Genomic DNA, 20,576 nt, shown 5'->3' on the forward strand with positions numbered 1-20,576 from the left:
ATTTTAAAATACAACATAAAATAATATTGCCAAAACAGGATTCTTGTTAAAAAATATTCTAAAAAAATGGAAATAAAACACCATCTGCCAAATATTATACTTTATTATAAAACTTACATGGCCAATCAGCAATAAGACATCTTATTATCACGGTAGGATTTTTTACATTGACTTTTAAATATTATAATATGACAAAACGAAATAAAGTACAGAAAAATTAGTTTTGTTTAGTACAAAATAAATTAGATGGCATTTTACTACTTTTGGTAATGTTTAATATAAATTTATAATTAATATAATTTAAAACTATGTGTTAAGTATAAAATTAAGAAAGCTTTTGCCAAACAGTATTTTATGCCTAACAGAATCTTACAACTTACAAAGTCTTTAGAGCCAAGCAGGAAAAATCTTATTCCAAATTAGAAGAAATTAAAAAAGGTATAGCACAGGGCACTGAATTGACTCCAACGTTCGACTTACTATATACCAGCGATACATCTAAATTAGCAAATCATACAATGACAGCTTTTTGCAGCCGACATTTTATCTTGATTGTAGTTAAAAAGACGAACTAAGTAATTCTGAAACATATAATAATTGAATTATTAACTATACTTAAAATATGGTATTAAGTTGATATTAAGTTAAGTATATCAATTACAGTGCAAACTGTATTGTAATCGTGATTGTGTAACGTAAATTGTGGAACTTAGATTTGTGTTTTGTGAATTGTGTATTGTGTGGTGCATATATATTGTGTATAAGTTTTTAGGTGATGTTTTTCGACCTCCTATTACTTCATTATTGTTGTTATCTTCTTGTTGTTGACTTCTTCTTGAGGTATTGGCAACCAAAGTGTGCTACATTCTGCAGAATGGTTGACTACACATTTTTTTTTCGCTAATTAGAATGAGTGCTGACATTCAGTGGTCTTCTGTTTCGGTTTCTTCCACGCAGAAATTGTTGCAAGCACACGGTATTTTATAGATGCAGTTTTTTTATTTGTCTTATGTGTTGTTGAGTTTGATTTTGCACAGGATAGTTCTTTTGGTCATTCTAATATGCCCTTTTTTGTCATCTTTTAGTTTCTTCTTGCGAATATTTCTGGATCGGTTGTATTTCTTTGTTATTTTCTTTTTTCAATCTTGTAGATTTTCTTTTTTCAATCTTGTAGATTTTCTTTTTTCAATCTTGTAGATTTTCTTGTTTTTATTTGACAGTCGGCAGTCTTTTTAGTTAAAACCTTTGTTAGCAGATTTTTTCTTCCTGAAATTGTATGTTCATTAGAGCAGGTGCTACGGGCTCTATCATACAGGGACTTAATGGGACAGTGGTAATTGAATGATTAAATGTCTAATGGACATTAACAAGAAAGAAGAATCAATGATATTAATTATAATAATATTATAATTATATTTTTCTTAATTTTTAGTCATAATAAGATCTTGCTCCTCTGCCCTTATTTGTTATATAATAATAATAATGGATAATGGAGAGTACCTAGACAGTACCTATTATTCTATCTACTGCTGGTATTATTCCCAAAAACCTCCTAGAGAACATAAAACAGCTGGGTCTAAATGAACATCACTATAAGATGTGTACGAAAATTTTTGGAAGATACCATACCACGATGATAACATAGTGACCTTTTTAAAATATATAATGTCAGATTGGAAGACCAAAATTTACCTCCAAATACCTGGTGAAAACCATATCGAAACTGAAAATATTGCAATCAACCGGGGCCTATTTCAAGGAGATTCGTTGACCCCACTGTGCTTTTTTCTTGCGATGAACCCCCTATCCCAGATACTAAACTCAACTAACACAGGTTTTAGCATCAAAAATAACACTACTGTTGTTGCAAAGCTTAATCATTTATTGTATAGGGATGATTTATAACTATTGGCTTTCACTCGAAGCCATCTGGATCAGATGCTAAAAACAGTAGAAAATTTCTCTAATGATATTAGTATGCACTTCGGTCTTGACAAGTGCCGTGTCTTAAATATAATCAAAGGAAAGATTCAGTCCGGCGGATTCGATACGCAAAACGCCCAGAACATCGAGGCCATGGGTAAAAATGATATGTATAAATACCTCGAAATAAAACAAGCGCGGAAGATTGACCATAAGCAAATAAGAACTGAGATAACTTCTTAATTTATGCGAAGGGTAAAACAGCTGCTACATTAACACGTTAACAGTAAAAAGTTGTTTAAGGCACTAAACACCTATGCATGTTCCATGCTTAGATACTCATTTGATATTGTTAAGTGGACAAAAACGGATATAGAAAATCTTCAGCGAAAAGTACGAACACACCTCACAAAAACACCATCCTCGAAGCGCAGTAGAACGAACGACATTACCGCGGTATTTACGAGGACGAGGACTTATGGATATAAGTAAGCAACTAGAAAAACAGATTACTAATTTAAGAATTTAGGTGCAGGCTGAAACATCTACTCTACATCGCGCGATTTGTGCAGTAGATGATAAAACACCGATCAAACTGAGGGAACCAGAAATGCGCATAAACCATCTTACTAAAGACGAAAAAATGCGCACCTGGATGGGTAAACCTCTGCACGGGCGACATCCCAATGAGATCGGTCAAGACCATGTCGACAATATAGCATCGAACTATTGGCTGACATCAGGAAAGATGTTCCCTGAAACAGAAGGTTCACTACTGGCAATTCAGAATCAGGTTATACCATCCAAAAATTAGCTGAAATATATCGTCAAAGACCCCCAGGTCCAAAATGACAAATGACGGTATGGATTCAAGCTCAGGAAACCATCCAACATCTTACAGGGGGCTGTCAGGCATTTGGTGCAACTGAATATAAGGAACGGCACAAGTGAGTAGGAAATATATTTTATTAAGAGATAGCTATCAAACTGGGACTTCTTTAAACAAATCATCTTCCATATTATCAATACGTTTCTGAGAGTATACTTGAGAATAACAACTACAAGCTATACAGGAATCGCACTGTGCTCACAGACCAAACTGTAGCACATATTAGACCATATCTTATACCAGTTAATAAACTAAAGAGACAACCAACATTAATTGATTTGGCGATACCCAACAACAATAATCTTCGTGTTAAAGAGAACGAAAAAATCGCCAAGTACAGGGATCTGTACTTGGAAAGTACCCAGACAATACCTATTATTCTCTCTACTACTGGAGTCATTCCAAAGAACCTCCTAGAAAACATAAAAAAGCTAGGTCTGAATAAACATTTCTACAAGACTATGCAGAAAGCTGTACTACTCTCAACGTCCAGATGTGTACGAAAATTTTTGAAAGGTACTCCAGCATACCCAGTCACCTAGGGCTCGATAACACGGAAAGAGTCCCACCAGAGCTCAATCCATTTGATACTGTAGGTATCTGGGATAAGTGAATTTTTCCCTTAGAGGGAGTGTGAGTCGTATGGCTAAATCTGGATAATAATAAATTCACCATGAAACAAGAAAACAATAATCACCTTTTTCTGGACGCGGGAATTCTAGGGAATTTGCGAAAGTAACAGAACCCACCAACTTAATAAAATACGAAATAAAATTGAAGAAGAGATGCGACCCCGTCAAGCAGCCGTATAGACGGCACAACCCCGCAATGTTACAAATCATCAACTAAGAAGTAGATAAGATGTTAAAAGAGGAAACTATCAAACCCTTCACATGTGGTTGGAGTTCCCGATTGTACTAGTTAAAAAAAAAGTCGTCAAGTCATTGAGCTATCAAATAAGGACAAATATCCGTTAACCTTTAACGGAATTTTTGGATAGAGTCAAAGAGGTAAATTTTATTTCATATCCTCGATATAAAACAAGGTTATTTCCAAATACCTATCGAAGAGACAAGCCGCCCAGTATCAGTATTTTGCGTACCAAAAAACGAGCTCTTTTTATTTAGAACTGCTCCATTTGGACAGCACTCCGCTGGGGCAACTTTTCAACTCCTACTGGATAATTTAATATTTCCCATAAAGAGTTTGCATTCGTCTACTTAGTTGATATTGTAGTAATATCGAAGACACTCCAAGAGCATTTAAATCATGTATAAGAAATCTTTCTAAGATTTTGAGAGGCTAGATTAGCGCTAAACTTCAAAAAATGCACATGTTTCTAGCTGGAATTCAAATATCTGGGGCACATTATTCGGCAGAAAGAATAAAAACCAATCCTTAGAAAACCAGTGCTATAACCGAACTTGCAGCACCAAAAAATGTGTGCCAGCTCCGCTGTTTTCTAAGAATAACTTTATAGTACCTCCGTTTCATAGAAAACTATTGACATAAACAAGTTTTTAAAATCAAAATTTACATCAGCCCCAGTGTTAGCATGCTCAGATTTTTCAAAAATATTTTACCTGCAAAGAGATGCGTCAAACTGTGGACTTGGTATTGTGTTAACGCAGAAGTATGAGGGACAAGATAAAGTGATTGCTTATGCCAGTCAAACTCTAACACCCGCTGAGACAAAATACTTTACAACCGAAAAATATTGTCTATTTATCGAATACGGAATAAAACAAATGAGGCCATACATAGGTTACAATTTTAAAGTCATCTCAGACCACCAGTCGGCTGAAGAACCTCAAAAATCAATAAAATTGGATCGATTAGCTTGGTGGAGCTTAGAACTACAACAGTACGACTTTAATAATACAACTACAACAGTACGGTAAAACACAGAAGGGGAGTCCTCAAAAAGGTAGCAGATGCTTAATCCCGGTAACCACAAGAAACTCGTAGCGAAGAACCAGAGTTTGAAATATTAGCATCAGCACTTGAATCGTGCAAATTGTATGATAATTTATACGAAGATGTCCTCCGAAACCTAACCAGATTTTCTGATTTAAAAATATTAGACGACAGACTTTATAAAAATATCTGTAGTAGTCGAAATTTAGCAGACCCTGAATATAACAATCAATGGAAATTATGTGTACCAGGGTATAAAAGGAAAGAACTTTTGAAGGGGAATCACAACTCTAATACAGCAGGCCACTTGGGATTTGAGAAGACCATTTGCTGAATGGCGCAAAAATACCACTGCCTTAAATGTTTAAGCAAATAGCAGAGTATGTTAGCGGCTGTAGGAAGTGCCTTCAGTATAAACCTTCACAGATGCAACCAACAGGAAAAATGCAACCATCCGTTGTAGAAAAGACTTGGCATTCGATCTCAATCGATAAAATGGGACCAATCGATAAAGAAAGCATCCGCAAGCCCTATAATCGACACTCTGCCCTCAAAAGTATTTATGCAGTTCGAAATCCCAAAGAAAGTCATCCCGGATAAGGGTTCACTCGTTTCTAAAAACATAAAACGTAAATCACGTCCTTGTCAAGATATACGGGGCTATGCGAAAAACTTTAATAAATTAGCAGCATTAAGGAGGAGCCATGTACGAGTACACATGGAACATACTTTCAAAGACCTGAAGAAATATTACAATCTAAGACGAAGGGACTGATTTCCGCACCCAGAATATCAGGTCAAAAGAAACACTATCTATCCTCAGCAAGCGAAGTGTTCTTCTTTAGAACTTACCATGAGTTCGCTCTGATGAGGCCAAGAAGTAGAAATATGCATATAAGCGAATCAAACCTAACCGTCTATTTTATATTTATTTTGATCTTTTTTCTTAATTTTTTCATAAGAAGACAAAAAATATAAGTACTTTAAAACCTAAACAATCAATTGTTATTTGAAATTACGTATCAGTCAGTACTATTAACCCTTAACTAGTCGCTACATGGTCAAAAAGACCGCACGTATTAAAATTTGCTAATATTTCGGAAAAAATTACATTTGGCAATCACAGCCTTCAGTAGCTTACTCATTCGATACAAGGAGCCTCAGTACTAAATCAGAGTAGCGGGAGGTTTGTTGATTAGGAGTTACAGCGCAAAGGTCATAATTTCCGCGAGCGTCTAGTCAGTTAAAAAGTTTTTATAAATCGTTTTATTGTGTTTCTTATCACCTTAAGGTATGTATAAACGCTAGTTTTTTTTTAAATAATATACTATTATAGTTTTGTCTCATTGTTTAGTAACCTTTTGAATATACCTCTCTTTCTTTTACTATGTAATTAGTCATCAAATTTTAAATTACTTTGCAGCAAATTACTATTACGATATTTCATAATCTTCTTTGTTCTATTATTGAGAATCAAATATTAATTTTTTTTAAATTTTAAGCTACAGCAAACTTTTATATATAACTTGTTTGGCTTTATCTTTAGAATGGACTATGAGAAGGAACAAAGGAGACTTCAAGCCCTCATGGAAGAAGAACCGCTTGATATAGAATATGACGACGACGATGACGAGAATGAAGTAAATCTGGAAGTTATTGATGAGAGGTCGGAAGATTCGGAAAGCGAACAAGAACAGGATTTAAAGGAAATAGGAGAAGTTTTACTGAATAATGTACAAGAAGAAAGTGTTTTTAGGGGATGGTACAGTGTGGAGAAAGTATCAAAGAAAAAACAAAAGGGTACGTATGAGCAAGCCTAATTTAGTAAAACAATCATCTGGGCCTGATAGATTTACGAAAAAGTTTATGAAATATGGAGTTAATTCATTGATGAGGACATGATTTACATAATTGTAGAATCCACTAATAAATACATTGAAAGTAAAACAAGCAATTTCTCTAGGAAGAGGGATGCAAAGCTTACAAACCCATCTGAAATTCGCTCTCTTATAGGACTTTTATATTTGGCAGGGACATATAAAGCCCATCACCTGAATACAGAAGATATCTGGCAAACTAATGGCGAAGGTATCGAAATATTTAGACTAGTTATGTCCTTATCCCGATCTCGGTTTCTTCTAATATGCATTAGATTTGATGATAAGGTCGATCGTAAAGAACGTAGGAAACTGGATAAGATGACCGCCATTCGAGTATTTTTTGACAAATTCGTAGAAAAGTGTAAATCAGGATATAACTCTTCGCAAAATTTAACATGCGATGAAATGCTTCCTGGATTTTTAGGGAATTGCCCTTGGATACAATATATTCCAAGCAAACCCTCAAAGTATGGGCTTAAAATTTTTAGTTTATGTGATGCTGAAATGTATTATACCATAAATATGGAGGTTTATGTGGGTCGTCAACCAGATGGCCCAAGAAGTTGTAAAAAGAATGTGTGCGCCAATAAAGAATTCTGGGCGCAACATTACTCTAGATAATTGGTTCATTAGCATTCCTCTAATAGATGTTTTAAAAAAAGAATTTGGATTGACTGTTGTGGGGACCATTAGAAAGAACAAAAGGGAACTGCCCCCTGAATTACTTCAAGGATCTCGTCCTTTAAAATCAAGTATGTTCGCCTTTAGCGATACATGTACCATACGGCCGGTTTCCGAAACGTTATTCAAATCTCCAATCATGTAATCAAGTATCAAATTTGATCAATTGTTAACAAGCGACAGGTTTCCGAAACGAAAATTATGGTAAAATTACGTGATCACCGATTATAGATTATTTGACATACGATTTTACATGGAAACAGTAGAATCGATTGTAATCGTTTATTATTTCTGTACGAATTGTTCTTTATCTTGCTCTAAATTAAGAAAGTAATGTTCCTGTTTCACTTTACCATCATTCCTGTTTATGTGTAATCTGCATTCTGAAAATCAACAAACAAACATAACCTAACTACTAATAATTTTGTGTTGTTCGTTAATGTTTACCAATTTGTCATTTATCATCTTTAATTCTTAAAATGAACCTTTGTAACAATATTTTTGGGTTCTTTCTAAACAACAGCTTTTTATAAAACACCTTAGGTTTATGTATCTTACAACGTAACTAAAGATTTTATTTTATTTACTTACAACCATTGGTACATAACCAAAGATTATAAGATTAATCGTCCAAAAATCTCAGATTATCTGACAAGCTAGTATGACAGAAGTTTGACATAGATAAAACGATAATTATGCATTTCGGAGTTAATGTGTGTTATGTGATTAAAGTTTGATCGATGTTTCTGCAACTCAAAATGCCTTTAATCGACTGTTAACAGTAGATTACCTAATTTTGATAATGATCAGCCTTTCCGAAACCGGCTGTTAGTGTCATATATCCCCAAAAAGAAGAAAGTTGTATTGCTTGTTTCAAGTCTACATGATGACGACGCTATAGATAGAGAAACATTTGAACATTATAAACCAGAAATTCTGACGTTTTATAACAAAACAAAAGGCGGGGTTGACGTCGTTGATCAGCTATGCTCCTGTTATGATGTTTCACGAAAAACAAGACGTTGGCCCACGCTAATTTTTAACACAATACTAAATATCGCAAGCATTAATTCGCTAGTAATTCATGCAAGTAACAACCTTGCTGATAATAAAATGCTTAGAAGAAAATTTTTGAAGCATTTAGCATTTTCTCTTATGGATGAACATCTACGGGTCCGAGCAACAGTAGACAATTTAAATAGAGATCTGAAGTTACATATTAAGGCATATGTAATATTCCTAACACAGACGGCACTCCAACGAATGAAGGACTACATGGTAGATGCTACTTTTGCGACCATAAAAAGAACCGGAAAACGACTGTTTCCTGCTGTAAATGTAAAAAGTTTTTATGCAGAGAACATACACGTGCAGTATGCGAAGAGTGCCAAACTGAACTTATTCGGATTAACTAAAAGTTTCCCTTTTTTATCGGAGTAGAAAATAGTTTTTTTTTTAATGTTCTATCCAGTGTTTTTAACATTAGTTTACTTTTTATATTATTTTGTAATATGTTACTCTACTTATTAAACCTTAATAAAATCGTGTTTTACTTAAACTGGTTCCAAATACTTTTATTAACACAAACTAAGAAGTAAAAGACCAAGCGGTCATTTCGAAGGCGCGCGACTACTAATTTTAAAAAATTCCTAGCGACTACTGAAGGATTAAATTTATTTATCCCTTTTAATGGACCTAGCAATGGAATACTAAAATAAAATATATTTACCTCAAATTTTTATCGTGACTTTTTTAAAAAAGAGTAATTCTTTAGTATTTCTTGAATCTCTACAATACTTTTTCCTTTTGTTTCGGGAAAGAGCAAATAAATAATCAAGGCTCCTAGCAAACAAGTAGAACCAAAAATCCACATACACCAATGATTTCCGACAGCTTCAGCAACTAAGGGATATGCTGAAATGTAGCAGGTTAAAGTAAGACTTGCTGTCGTCATTATAAAAGATGAAGAAGCTGATCGCAAATCGGGAGTAAATAATTCACCGATGACTGCAGGTGACATTGGACCAAGTCCTAAGGAGTAAGAAATAAAGTATCCCAAAACACAAACAAGTGGGATCCACTGAAACTGAAAAACAAAACTTGATCCTATATACTTTAGATAGAAAAATAATCCTAAAGACGATATTGAGATTCCAGCGCCTAAAGAAGATATTAGTAAAAGAGGCCTTTTCCCCACTCTTTCTACTACCAAAGATGTGAACGTAAAGGTTGTTACTTTTACACATCCCACTATTATAGCTATTGTATTTCCAGAGAGGTTTGATCCAGATTCGTTTAAAATGGGAGCCATTAATGACATAAAAACTGGAACCCCTGATAAATGTTGCACTGTGACAGGAATTAGACCCAACATTAAACCAATTCGTGTCTGTTTGGTACGAAATAAACATAAAATGTCAATTCCTTTAGATTGTCTTTGTAAAGATAAATCTTGACTTATTTTATTTAAATCTGCTGCTAACTCTATCTTGGATTTATTTTTACGCAGTTTTCTTAAAGCGTTTAAACATTCTTCTTTCTGTCCTTTCGACAGAATATATACCGGACTTTCAGGAGCAAAATAAAAAAACAACAAAAACGGAATCATAGGTGCTATTGTTAGCAAAGTAAATATTCGAAAGGAAAATACAGGTCCCACGCAGTACCCGTAAAGTTGACCAAGTGGTACACATACACTCATAAAACATCCAAACTTAGCTCTGTTGTGATCTTCACAAACTTCTGTCAGATAAATGGGAAGTATTCCCCAAGCACCACAGAAAAAGAATTGAACTAAACTGATAAAAACAATTAACATATCTATACTAGTGCAAAGAGCTGCACCAGCAATACATGCACACATTAAAAATCCAACAACTTGTAAACTTCTTTTTCTTCCGATTAGGTCAGCTAACTTTGGAAAGAGCAGAGATCCTAGAATTCCTACAAGTCCTGGAATTCCTAGAAGCATCGATATCTCCACCGTTGATATAGGCTTTTCTAACGGGTTTATGTTGGTATCGTTGGATTTTAGTTTTAGAATAGCTGATGATGGCCAAACTATTGTAGTTCCTCCAACAAGCCATGTCAAAATTGCTAAAAAGAAAAAAAAATGTAAAAAAGAGTCGATAATTGTTTTTTTTCCATAGCTAATGTTAAAGTGTTGCTATAACAACTGTTTTGAGTAGATAAAGTATCACTTTAACAGCAAGGGTAGATAAAGTGATACTTTAACAGCAAGAGTAGATAAAATGTTTTAACTTTTTTTATTCAATAAAATTTACAAATTTAAACACATTAAGGATTAAAAACAACTGAAATTTTACAATTAACATTATTAGAAATATCTATTTTTGGAGCATCACAACTTGTACTCGTTTGGTTAAACACTTGATTCGAGGTACTGGATTGATTTTCTGGTCCGCCAAGTATACACTTGGATACAGCAATCTTATTGCTTATTGACTCTTCAATGTAAGATTCTGCAACAGATGATATTCCGTCCATTTCGTATTTATTCACTTTGTACACAAAACGCAACAACATTCTCCGCAAAAACCAAAACGTAACATTTGTTTGACATTTGTTGACAGAGTAATTCATATCCCTAACAACGGAGCAACAAAATTGCGATTTTTGTGCTAAAAATTACAATTTTCTTTGAAATTCTATTTTTCACCTGAACTTGAAGTCTTGCTATAGAAAAAAAATGTATTGTACACGACGATAAAATCGCATTATCTTCTCGAGCATAATTTTATCTCCAAAAAACGCTCTCGAAGATAAAGTAAAATTTTGTCGTCTTGTACAATAAATAACTATTATTTATATTTACGTGCTTGGCAGCTATGGCCACTCGCACATAAGGAATTATAAACAACATTACGATAAGTATAGTAGCATTAATATGTTATGTAATATAAAAATATTTATGATACGATACTATTTTTCTAAAAAACTGAAGAACTCTGTCTTTCTGGTTGGGATCACTGAGAATGTCGCCTATCTGCGGTTTAAGATTTATCTCGTCTTACTTCACTGTATTGGTTACATTCGGTAAGAATGTGTTTCACTGAAAGTTGTCACTGGCATTTTTGATAGATAAGCCGGATATCCGGATAGCCGGAGCCAGTGCATAAAGGCTTATTCATTGAGTCTATAACCATTGCAAATTCGTCTTTATCTTCTGTCTTTGTCGTGAATGTTTTAGCCAGCCGTTTGTAATATGATCGGTCCATGGTATATTCAGATTTCTCCTAAGAAACCACACCTTAAAAGCTTCCAGCTTTCTCATTAAGAGACCATCAACAGTCCAAGCTTTACCATAAAGAAGAATAGAGTAGATATAATATTTTATCATCTGATATCGGATGTGCAGATTGGTATTTCTTGTTGGAAAATAAAAGAAGTCAGCTACTTCATTGATTTAATTAAACACGTTTCGCTTTATTCTTTTTTAAGCATCCTCAATTCAAAAACAGTTTGTAGGTTTTAAAGTTACAATGTAGGTTATAAAAACTGCATGGTTACCTAACATTAACACAAAAGACTTAACGAATAACAAAAAACGTTACGTATACCAGATGGCGTCGTCCTAAATAGTGAAGACTATAAACGTAAACGGTCAAAAGGTAAATCATTGATAGAAAAAAGTGACCTTAGTAAGGTTATTCCTTAATAATTTAGTTTTTCGGCTCTTCACCCCAGCAAGATATAAATAAAAAATATCCCACAAAAGTATGATATATATATCGCTATATGAAAGTTTATGAACTGTTTATAATAGTATAGATAAATCTACCCAAGTATCTATACATGTTTACATAGTCTTCTTGATATTTATATTTACTGAATGATTATCGTACTTCTCACTAAAGTTTATTTTTTGGTTTTTTATTTAAACATTCAGTGTTCGTCCAGTGGTAATCAAACCCATTAAATCTTTATTATTGATATAATTTCTTAAATAAATAATATATTTATTGTTTTTAAAATAATAGTTAATTAATATACTCATTTGGATTTTCCGTTATTTCTTTAATTGTAGAAGATTACACTGTAGGAAGTAAACATCATTGGATTTCACGCTGTTTTGACCCTTTCAACTTTTATCTCTGGATATATTAGATTACTAATGAAGATAGTTTTTAAAATATATTACTATTAAAACCAAATTCGTTTTAATTCTAATTAGAATACAAAACAGTATTTTATATATTATCAGGTTGACTGCCATGAGTACCACAATGTGGTACTCAGTTAACTTGCCATTTATGCTACTGCTCTTCTAGAGCACGTTGACCCATGAGGCCACGACGATTTTTTCCATGGGCCAGCGGACCCAGAGTATGCACTAGACAGTAAAGATTCGGACAGTGATGAAATGAAGTTTTGAGAAATGAAGAGTTAAATAATGAGCAAGAACCAGCACCTGAGAATGTTCCCATATCTGAAGATTGGCAAATACCTGATCAGTAAAGGATTAAAAATATAAATTATAATACGAATTTCGAAGTAGTAGGCGTAAACCTCTATCTAATAGATACAATGCAAGATACCAGTCCTTTTGATTTATTTTGTTTGTTTTTTGATGAAGAAGTGGTATCCCTGTTAGTAAATCAAACAAACAATTATGCTCAACAATGTCTTGGAGAACCTAATATAAAGAAAAATACAAGAATCAAAAGTTGGGTATTGACAAATCGACAAGAAATGCAATCCAATTGAAGTTACTAAAATAAAACTAAAAAAAGGTGATATTGTTGCAAGGCAAGATGATAATGGTGTAATGGTTTTAAAGTGGAAGGATCGGCGAGATGTGCTTGCTATAAGTTTGAAGCATATGCCTTCTTTGGTAAATGTGATACAAAGAAGGGAAGACAAACTTAAACCGCAGGTTGTAGTATAATATAATGCAGGAAAATACTTTATAGATGTATCGGACCTAATGAATTCATATAATTAATAAACCGAAAAGTGGCCTTTGATATTTTACTAAATGTTGCCGTTGTAAATGCCTTGTCACTTTATTCCAAAGTGACAAATAAATCAGTAAAAATAACACAATTTAGAGAGGAAATTATCAAAGATATGCTTATTAAACACGCTTGTGTAATGCCTGCTAATAATTTACACAATTTAGTAAAATGTCTAAAAAGAAACCGCTGCGGCCAATGCTATAGGGATATTGTTACCAAGCGTGGAAGACAAATAGCACAAAGGAGGCTCCACGTGTGTGGAGAAAGTGTTTTGCTTGCGCGAAATATTTGTGTTTTGACTGCTTTTTTAAGGTTCATGCTGCCAAACTACAGTAATTTTTCTTTATTAGCATTTATGTTAAGTTGCCGACTATTTTTTTGTATAGTTTTTTAGAGTTACGGTACTCGTTAAATAAATATTTCAGCCAAAAAAGTATTTTTATTACACTTTGATAACCTACCTTTATAAAAAAAATATAATACCATCTAGCTACTGGCTAAAATCATGGAACGGTTTTCTGAGGCTAAAACTTTAATTTTTTCCTATAAAATAATATATAAGCTGAGTGACTACTTAGGTACACGGCATGTTTTGTAAGTTATTGTTACGATTAATTATTTTTTTAGCAAGAGCAAAACAGCAAGAGCAAAAATTGGCAACGAACTCACTGAAAGTGTGCAGATCAAAAGAGGTGTCCGTCAGGGGTGTATATTATCCCCACTCCTATTCAATATTTATTCCGAAGAAATATTTAACAAATGTATGGAAAATGCAAATGAAGGCATGAAAATAAACGGCAAGTTAACGAACAATATAAGATATGCCGACGACACGGTGATCCTTGCCAGACCATAGACGAATTACAACAGGTAATGGAAAGAGTTTATTCAGTTATTGAGGAATACGGCCTGAGCCTCAACTTCAAGAAGACAAAGTAAATGCCTGCTCGACAGTAAGGGATAAGTAACATACTAATTGACCATGTAGAATCTTATGTGTACCTTGGCACCAACGTAAATGCAAAATAAGAACAGGCCACAGAAATTAAGGCGAGAATAGAACGAGCTAGAGCAGCATTTAGCAATATGAAAAAGCTCCTCATAAGCAGGGATTTGTCTCTTCCCCTAAAACTACGTCTAGTTAAATGCTATATTTTTCCGATCTTACTGTATGGTGTGGAGGCCTGGACGCTGACGGAGACGCTCACGAGAAAACTAGAAGCATTAGAAATGTGGGTGTACCGATGCATTCTTCGTATATCCTGGACCAAACATGTCACCAACATAGAGGTAATACAAAGAATCGGAAAGGAGAAAGAAATCGTGAATACAATTAAACAAAGAAAGCTTGAATATCTAGGCCACATATTGAGACACGATAAATACCGTCTACTGCAATTGATTGTCCAGGGAAAAATAGACAGTAAGCGAGGGCCAGGCAGGAGATGACACTCGTGGCTCCAAAATCTGAGGAAGTGGTTCGGGCTCACATCGGTCGAACTATTCAGAAGCGCCGCAAATAAGATCAGAATTGCCATGTTAATAGCCAACGTTCGCAACAGACAGGGCACTTAAAGAAGAAGAAGAAGAATTATTTTTTTATATTTAACCTGTAAACATGTTATTATTCTAACAAGAATATTCTCGTAGATTCTCTGAAACCTGTCTGGCGCCTCCTTTTCTTCGATAAAGGTCAATACCGCTGCGAGCCACGATGAGACCGGTATTCCTCCATGGTGTTCGAGCCAATTCAGGTCAACATCTGCCTGCTTCGAGGGGATTCCATAACTAACGGCTGTTTGGTATAAATACGGGAATTTTCATTGTGTGAGACAGTCGAAAATAAAATGTTGTATCGAATAAGTTGTATAATAAATTAATATAAATTATTGTGTTTTTTAGTGAATTAGAATAAGTGTAGAAGACTGTAATAAATTAGAATAAGTGGAAATAAAGATTAAATAAACTAAGTGTTTATCTTTTTTATGATAAATAAAGTTAATAAATTAGACTAATAAACTCAGTTCATTATACTGATTACCATATATGGCACCCAATATTTGAACTTCTGTTCTGGACTGAGTACCATATGTGGTACTTAAATGACTCTTTGACAATGCAAGGAAAAAGAGGCTGGCAGTCAACCCGTTATATAGGCATATTTTATATGTTATACGTTTGCTTTCTGCCATTTGCCTTAATAGGACGAGATCCGACTGCAAGCTTACTACGTCATAACTTAGTTAATCAATCTCACATTTTACATTATACATAAGAATAAGAAAATGCAGTGGTAACATGTGGTAGTAACTAATTTTTGAACAAAAATTTCGTTCATTTATTTTTTAAATAAAATACACCGCTCATGACGTATATTCATGTTTTTATTAAGCATATCATACTGATGATACTTTTTAAATATAATGATATAAGGTCGGCCGAAAAAATGATCGAAAATTAGGGTTGTCAGCTATTAAAAACACAAGGTATCAAAGATAAAACCTTATATCATTAAATTAAAATAAAATTAGCTTTAATTTAATATAAAAACATGCATAAACGTCATAAGCAGCGTATTTTATTTAACATTTGGTCTGGCGCAGCTTCCTACCTCTCATTATTTTACAGAACATCATTGGTCATTAGTAAATATTCTTTGCTAGAATAAGGATATTTAAATATTGTTCATTTTGATATACCAAAATTTTGAGAACCAAAATAATTTTGTAAATTTGTGATATTTATTAGGTTGGTAAGTACTATTTATACTACTACTACCTTTCCTTTTTTATGCAAAATTACATAATTTTACTTACACTTACTTTATAAACATCAAACTGATTTACTGCGCCTCTTTGTATATTTTTTTGTAAGATAACAAACTTATATTTGTTTTATGTAGGTCGGAAATACCCTTATCATGGCAAGTTGTAATAAAAAATATAACTTGGAAGATCCTAAAGATGTTAAAGAACTACAGAGATTGATGATTGAGACGACGAAGGTGATTTACGGGACGATTTTAATGATGAAGTGGATACAGATGCAGAATATGAAGTTGAACCTCATGACGTCGATTAAGATACCGAGCAAGAAGCCAGTGATAATGATGATTATGATGGATCTATCGCAGACTATAACAATTTGTTTTTTGGAAGAGTGAAAAGAAGAGTGAAAAGTATAGTCACAAAGAGTTAGTTAATAACAACATATTCGCATGTAACAGGTGTAATAGTTGCTGTAAGAATGGCAAAAACTCCTTTGGAATGCTTGAGTTGCACTATGGATGACGTTATATTGCGTATAATTGTAGAACAGACCAACTAAAATATTGAACGTGTTAAATTGCTCTTCAAATGCGATAGAGATGCTAATTCTATAGACATTGTTAAGCTAGAAGCATTTACAGGTCTCTTGTAGTTTGCTGGTGTTCACAGAAGTAACAGACAGAGTGTGCAAGACCTGTGGGGATCCGACAGTGGTATTGAAAAATTCCGACTGATTATGAACATCAAAAGATTTAAGTTCGTTATGCGTGTATACGATTTGATGATCACACTATTAGAAATGAAAGAAAAAAACCGACAAAATTGCAGCAATTCCTAAAATGTTTACAATGTTAGTCAACAATTTATAGAAATCCTATAGTTTACGACACAACTTAACGAATGATGAGACATTGCAAGGCTTTCTTAGACGTTGCGGAAATTTTCAGGTTTACTATCTCTATAATTTGGAAATATGGATTACAACCTGAAGGCCCATTTCAATTGAGTAAGTCACCGTCGGATGTTGTTCTGCGATTTTGCCAAATTATTTTTTAGAGAGGTTCACCAGTAGTCCATTAATAGATGAGTTACGATGTAACAACCTTTCTTTCGTGTTACACGTTGAAAAAAAAAATAAAGTCGAAATTTCACCTGAATTCTTCCAAATAAGACGAGAGCTAATAACAGTAGGTTGTTTGCCTTCAAAAATGGGTACACTTTGGTTTTCTCCCAGAAAAGGGTACTTTTTACTTTCCCAGATAAAGAAGATATGTAATTTTGGCATCTACATGAAGATTCCTGATCTTGAAACAGTAGATAAAAAAGAGCCATATATTATCACCTCTTTTAATCGCACCAAAGGCGGAGATAAACACAATAGATAAATTGTGTACATCATACAACGTAGCTAGAAATGTTCGTCGTTGGCCCATGGTGGTATTTTTCGCTATGCTTAACATTAGTGGAATTAATGCTGAGGTAATATATTTTGACAATAATTAAAATGTTATTCGAAAAAATTTTTTTTTTTAATATTTGTCACATGCATTAGTTTTACCTTATATGGTTTGACGAAGTTCAGAAACATCAGGAATTTATATCGGCCTATAACAACATCTAAAAGAATTTGCTCCATTAGAACAAGGGGAACAGAACACAGAAAATGAACATATCGGAAAACGCAAGAGATGTCATACATGCATTGGACAAAGACGTTTGACTAAGTATAACTGCAAATGATGTAAGAAAGCCATTTGTCGGATTCTAATAGATGGCTTTTGCAATATTTGCAGTCATATTTACAGAAATACCATAAAATAATATAAATGGGGGAAGGGTATAATACAGAACTTTATGCTCTTTTACGAGAACTATATCAGATTTAAAAAAAAGTTTCTTAGCATTTACATTAAGGAAAACAGCAAGATGAAACCTCCCTGTTAAGTATATACTAACATGCGTAACGGATAGATACCATAAGGTATTTATACTCCAACTTTTACCTTAATAATTTTCTTTCGTATCTCTTACAACAAATAACTTCCCCAAACTAATACCTCACCCACTATAGTCTAGACGAGCAGCACCCTGAGCGCTCGGCCTACTATAAGCGCTTAATTAGTAAGCAAAAATCGTTTTTAAGCTAAAATAAGTACAAAATCCTTACTGAAAAGTAATAGAAGAACATTCTAATTTGAACTTGGACAATCTTTAAGCCTTGCAAATGGTCATTTTTCATTTCATTTTGAAATTCTTAAACCCAGAGGGCAGAATAAATAGGGGACGACCACGTAAAAGATGAATTAATGATATGGAAGAAGACCTTCAAATTATAAGGGTCAGACGATGGAGGAAAGTTGCTACGACTCGACGGGTGGGGCAACTTCTCTGCGAATAATCCAGTAATCCTCAAATCCTAAGTTTATTGAAAGGGCAGGTTTATTACGAAGATCCTAACCACCTGTTCTCGTCAGGAAGTGTCTCTCCTGAATTAAGATTAAGATAGTACTTATAGTTATAGTGCAAATACCATATTGCTTTAAAAATCAAACTATTACGTTTAATTACCTTTAGATACTAGTAAAAGATTGTATAAATTATTTTAAAATAAGAGAATTACTTAAAAACAGTAACCAGAAGAGCAAAGTTCCAAAAATATTGTTTTTTATTATTAAATAGCCTTCCTAAACTCACCTGTAAATACTGTAAAATACAAAAACAAAGTATCCGGTTTCTTTTTCTCAGCTTCAGGTTTCAGTTGTTGCACAGTTTGTTCTCCAGAAGGTATATATTTCACCTCATGTAATTCAATATTATTTTTATCCATATTAATAGGATATAAAGTCCCAGGTAATTACCTTAAACATTCATTTTAGGTAATGTTATATTTACAAAGTGTTGATAGATAATTAACTCACTCAAAAATTTCAGTGTCGAAAAAAATACACTAAAATAAACATTATAATATAGCGCAGGTCTAATGATCTTGTAAATAATTGTTTCTTTGTTTAAGTTTTATGAAACAAGTATATAAATATATAAATATAGATAAGAAGTTCAATATAAGCACAACTACACAGTTTTACAATAAATTTTTATCACAAAGTACGGTATAATTATTATTATGTAGCAAATGTCGGTTTAGGGCCAAATTATGCAGGAAATGATAATGACAGAAAAAACATTCAATGTTTAAAAATTTGTTTGCTCCCAATAAGGAAAAAATTTATCGTATCCGACAACCATTGATTTAGAAAACCATTTCTAAAACAAATAATTCTCTAAATTTTCTACTTACACTAAACTATTACGAATAGTTGTATATATTAAAAGATTTATTTGAAATTCGAGAAATCCCTCTCGAAGATTCTCTAATCATCCTACACTAGATGAATTGCGCTTATCTACTTTTTCCATTTTAAGAGCCATTCAAAGTCTTCAGTTCTTAAAAAAAATTCTTGAAATGAAAAACTCAACATCAATTTAATAAATATTTAGAAATTGGTGTTGTTCAACCCATTTTTGAAGACTCTCTACACCTCCTTTGCATCGGTGGTCGATAATGTATCGCTAATATATCAGGTGGACAAAAGGTTTATACTATTACCCGTCAATTCTCTTGTCATTACTCTATTACTCTCCCATGAACACAATCTTTTGGGCCATAGTGAACCTCAGACTACTTTATCAAAAAATGTTCGCATCAAATGGTTTATGAACTATCAAAAAAAAATGTAAATAGTTACTCCAGTCGTCAGAGACGAAAATGAGTCCTCTAAATCTCTAAAAATTAGACGAACAAACTGAATTGCTGAGAATGTTAATTTTAGGACTCCAAAAAAGATGCTTTTATAAGAAGCGTCTTGCCTAGTATTTTGTTAACCCAAGTAAACCCATTAACCCCATAACCCAAAAAATTGCTTGTAATTTTAAAACATTTCTAAAACCGTCCAAATAATCCGATTTAAATTATGTAAAGTACTTTAGATAGGTAGAGTGCTTTTTTATAAGTAAAAAGTTGGCAAACTTCTATATGATCTAGTTTTTGTTGTGAAAGATTTTAAAAGAATTAAAATTGTTTTAAAAAAATTTAGATTTATTAGATTTTTTAGGCTAATTATAAAGGTCATAATAAGTGCAATCTAAGAGGTTACAAAACATTTAATAAGAAAAGTCTTGTTTCTTACTCTTTTTTGTATCTGTCACCACTTATTCCCAAAAAAGATCGATGCCAGAATTCAATTTCTAATGATTCTAGAAAGGTAAAATCTCGAAAATTTTAAAGTTATAATAAATGTCATCAAATTTATCACAATATTGAATTATCTAATTCAATTTTTATTTCAGGCAATTCTCATTTTAAAATAATTTCATATAAATACAATGTTGGATTTTTACAGTTATATTATTCGGAGAAAATCGAGGACAAAGTTTTCTCTGTTTTTCGAGCACTAATTTGAACAGCTCAAACTGGATTTACTGTAATATTTTCTTTTATGTATATATGCATGTATGTACTAAGAAATACTAAAATGAGTTT

The 20,576-nt window shown here is 33.1% G+C and overlaps 1 protein-coding gene across 2 annotated transcripts; it reads right to left on the reverse strand.

Moving 5' to 3' along the window:
- Positions 1-85: 85 nt before the first annotated feature.
- Positions 86-19,102, reverse strand: LOC140437599 (facilitated trehalose transporter Tret1-like). 2 transcript variants are annotated; one of them, XM_072527207.1, is made up of 4 exons: positions 18,955-19,102; positions 18,731-18,894; positions 9,020-10,386; positions 86-581 (listed from the first exon to the last, which is right to left on the reverse strand). In XM_072527207.1, the coding sequence occupies exons 2-3, from the start codon at positions 18,861-18,863 to the stop codon at positions 9,029-9,031; spliced, it is 1,491 nt and encodes a 496-aa protein (XP_072383308.1). In that variant the 5' UTR covers positions 18,864-18,894; positions 18,955-19,102; the 3' UTR covers positions 86-581; positions 9,020-9,028. The 2 variants fall into 2 exon arrangements, with proteins under 2 accessions (XP_072383308.1, XP_072383307.1); XM_072527206.1 differs by having other exon boundaries at positions 86-1,266; positions 18,731-19,067.
- Between the last annotated feature and the right edge of the window lie 1,474 nt (positions 19,103-20,576).

The sequence above is a fragment of the Diabrotica undecimpunctata genome, chromosome 3, assembly GCF_040954645.1.
Source record: "Diabrotica undecimpunctata isolate CICGRU chromosome 3, icDiaUnde3, whole genome shotgun sequence".
NCBI lineage: Eukaryota > Metazoa > Arthropoda > Insecta > Coleoptera > Chrysomelidae > Diabrotica > Diabrotica undecimpunctata.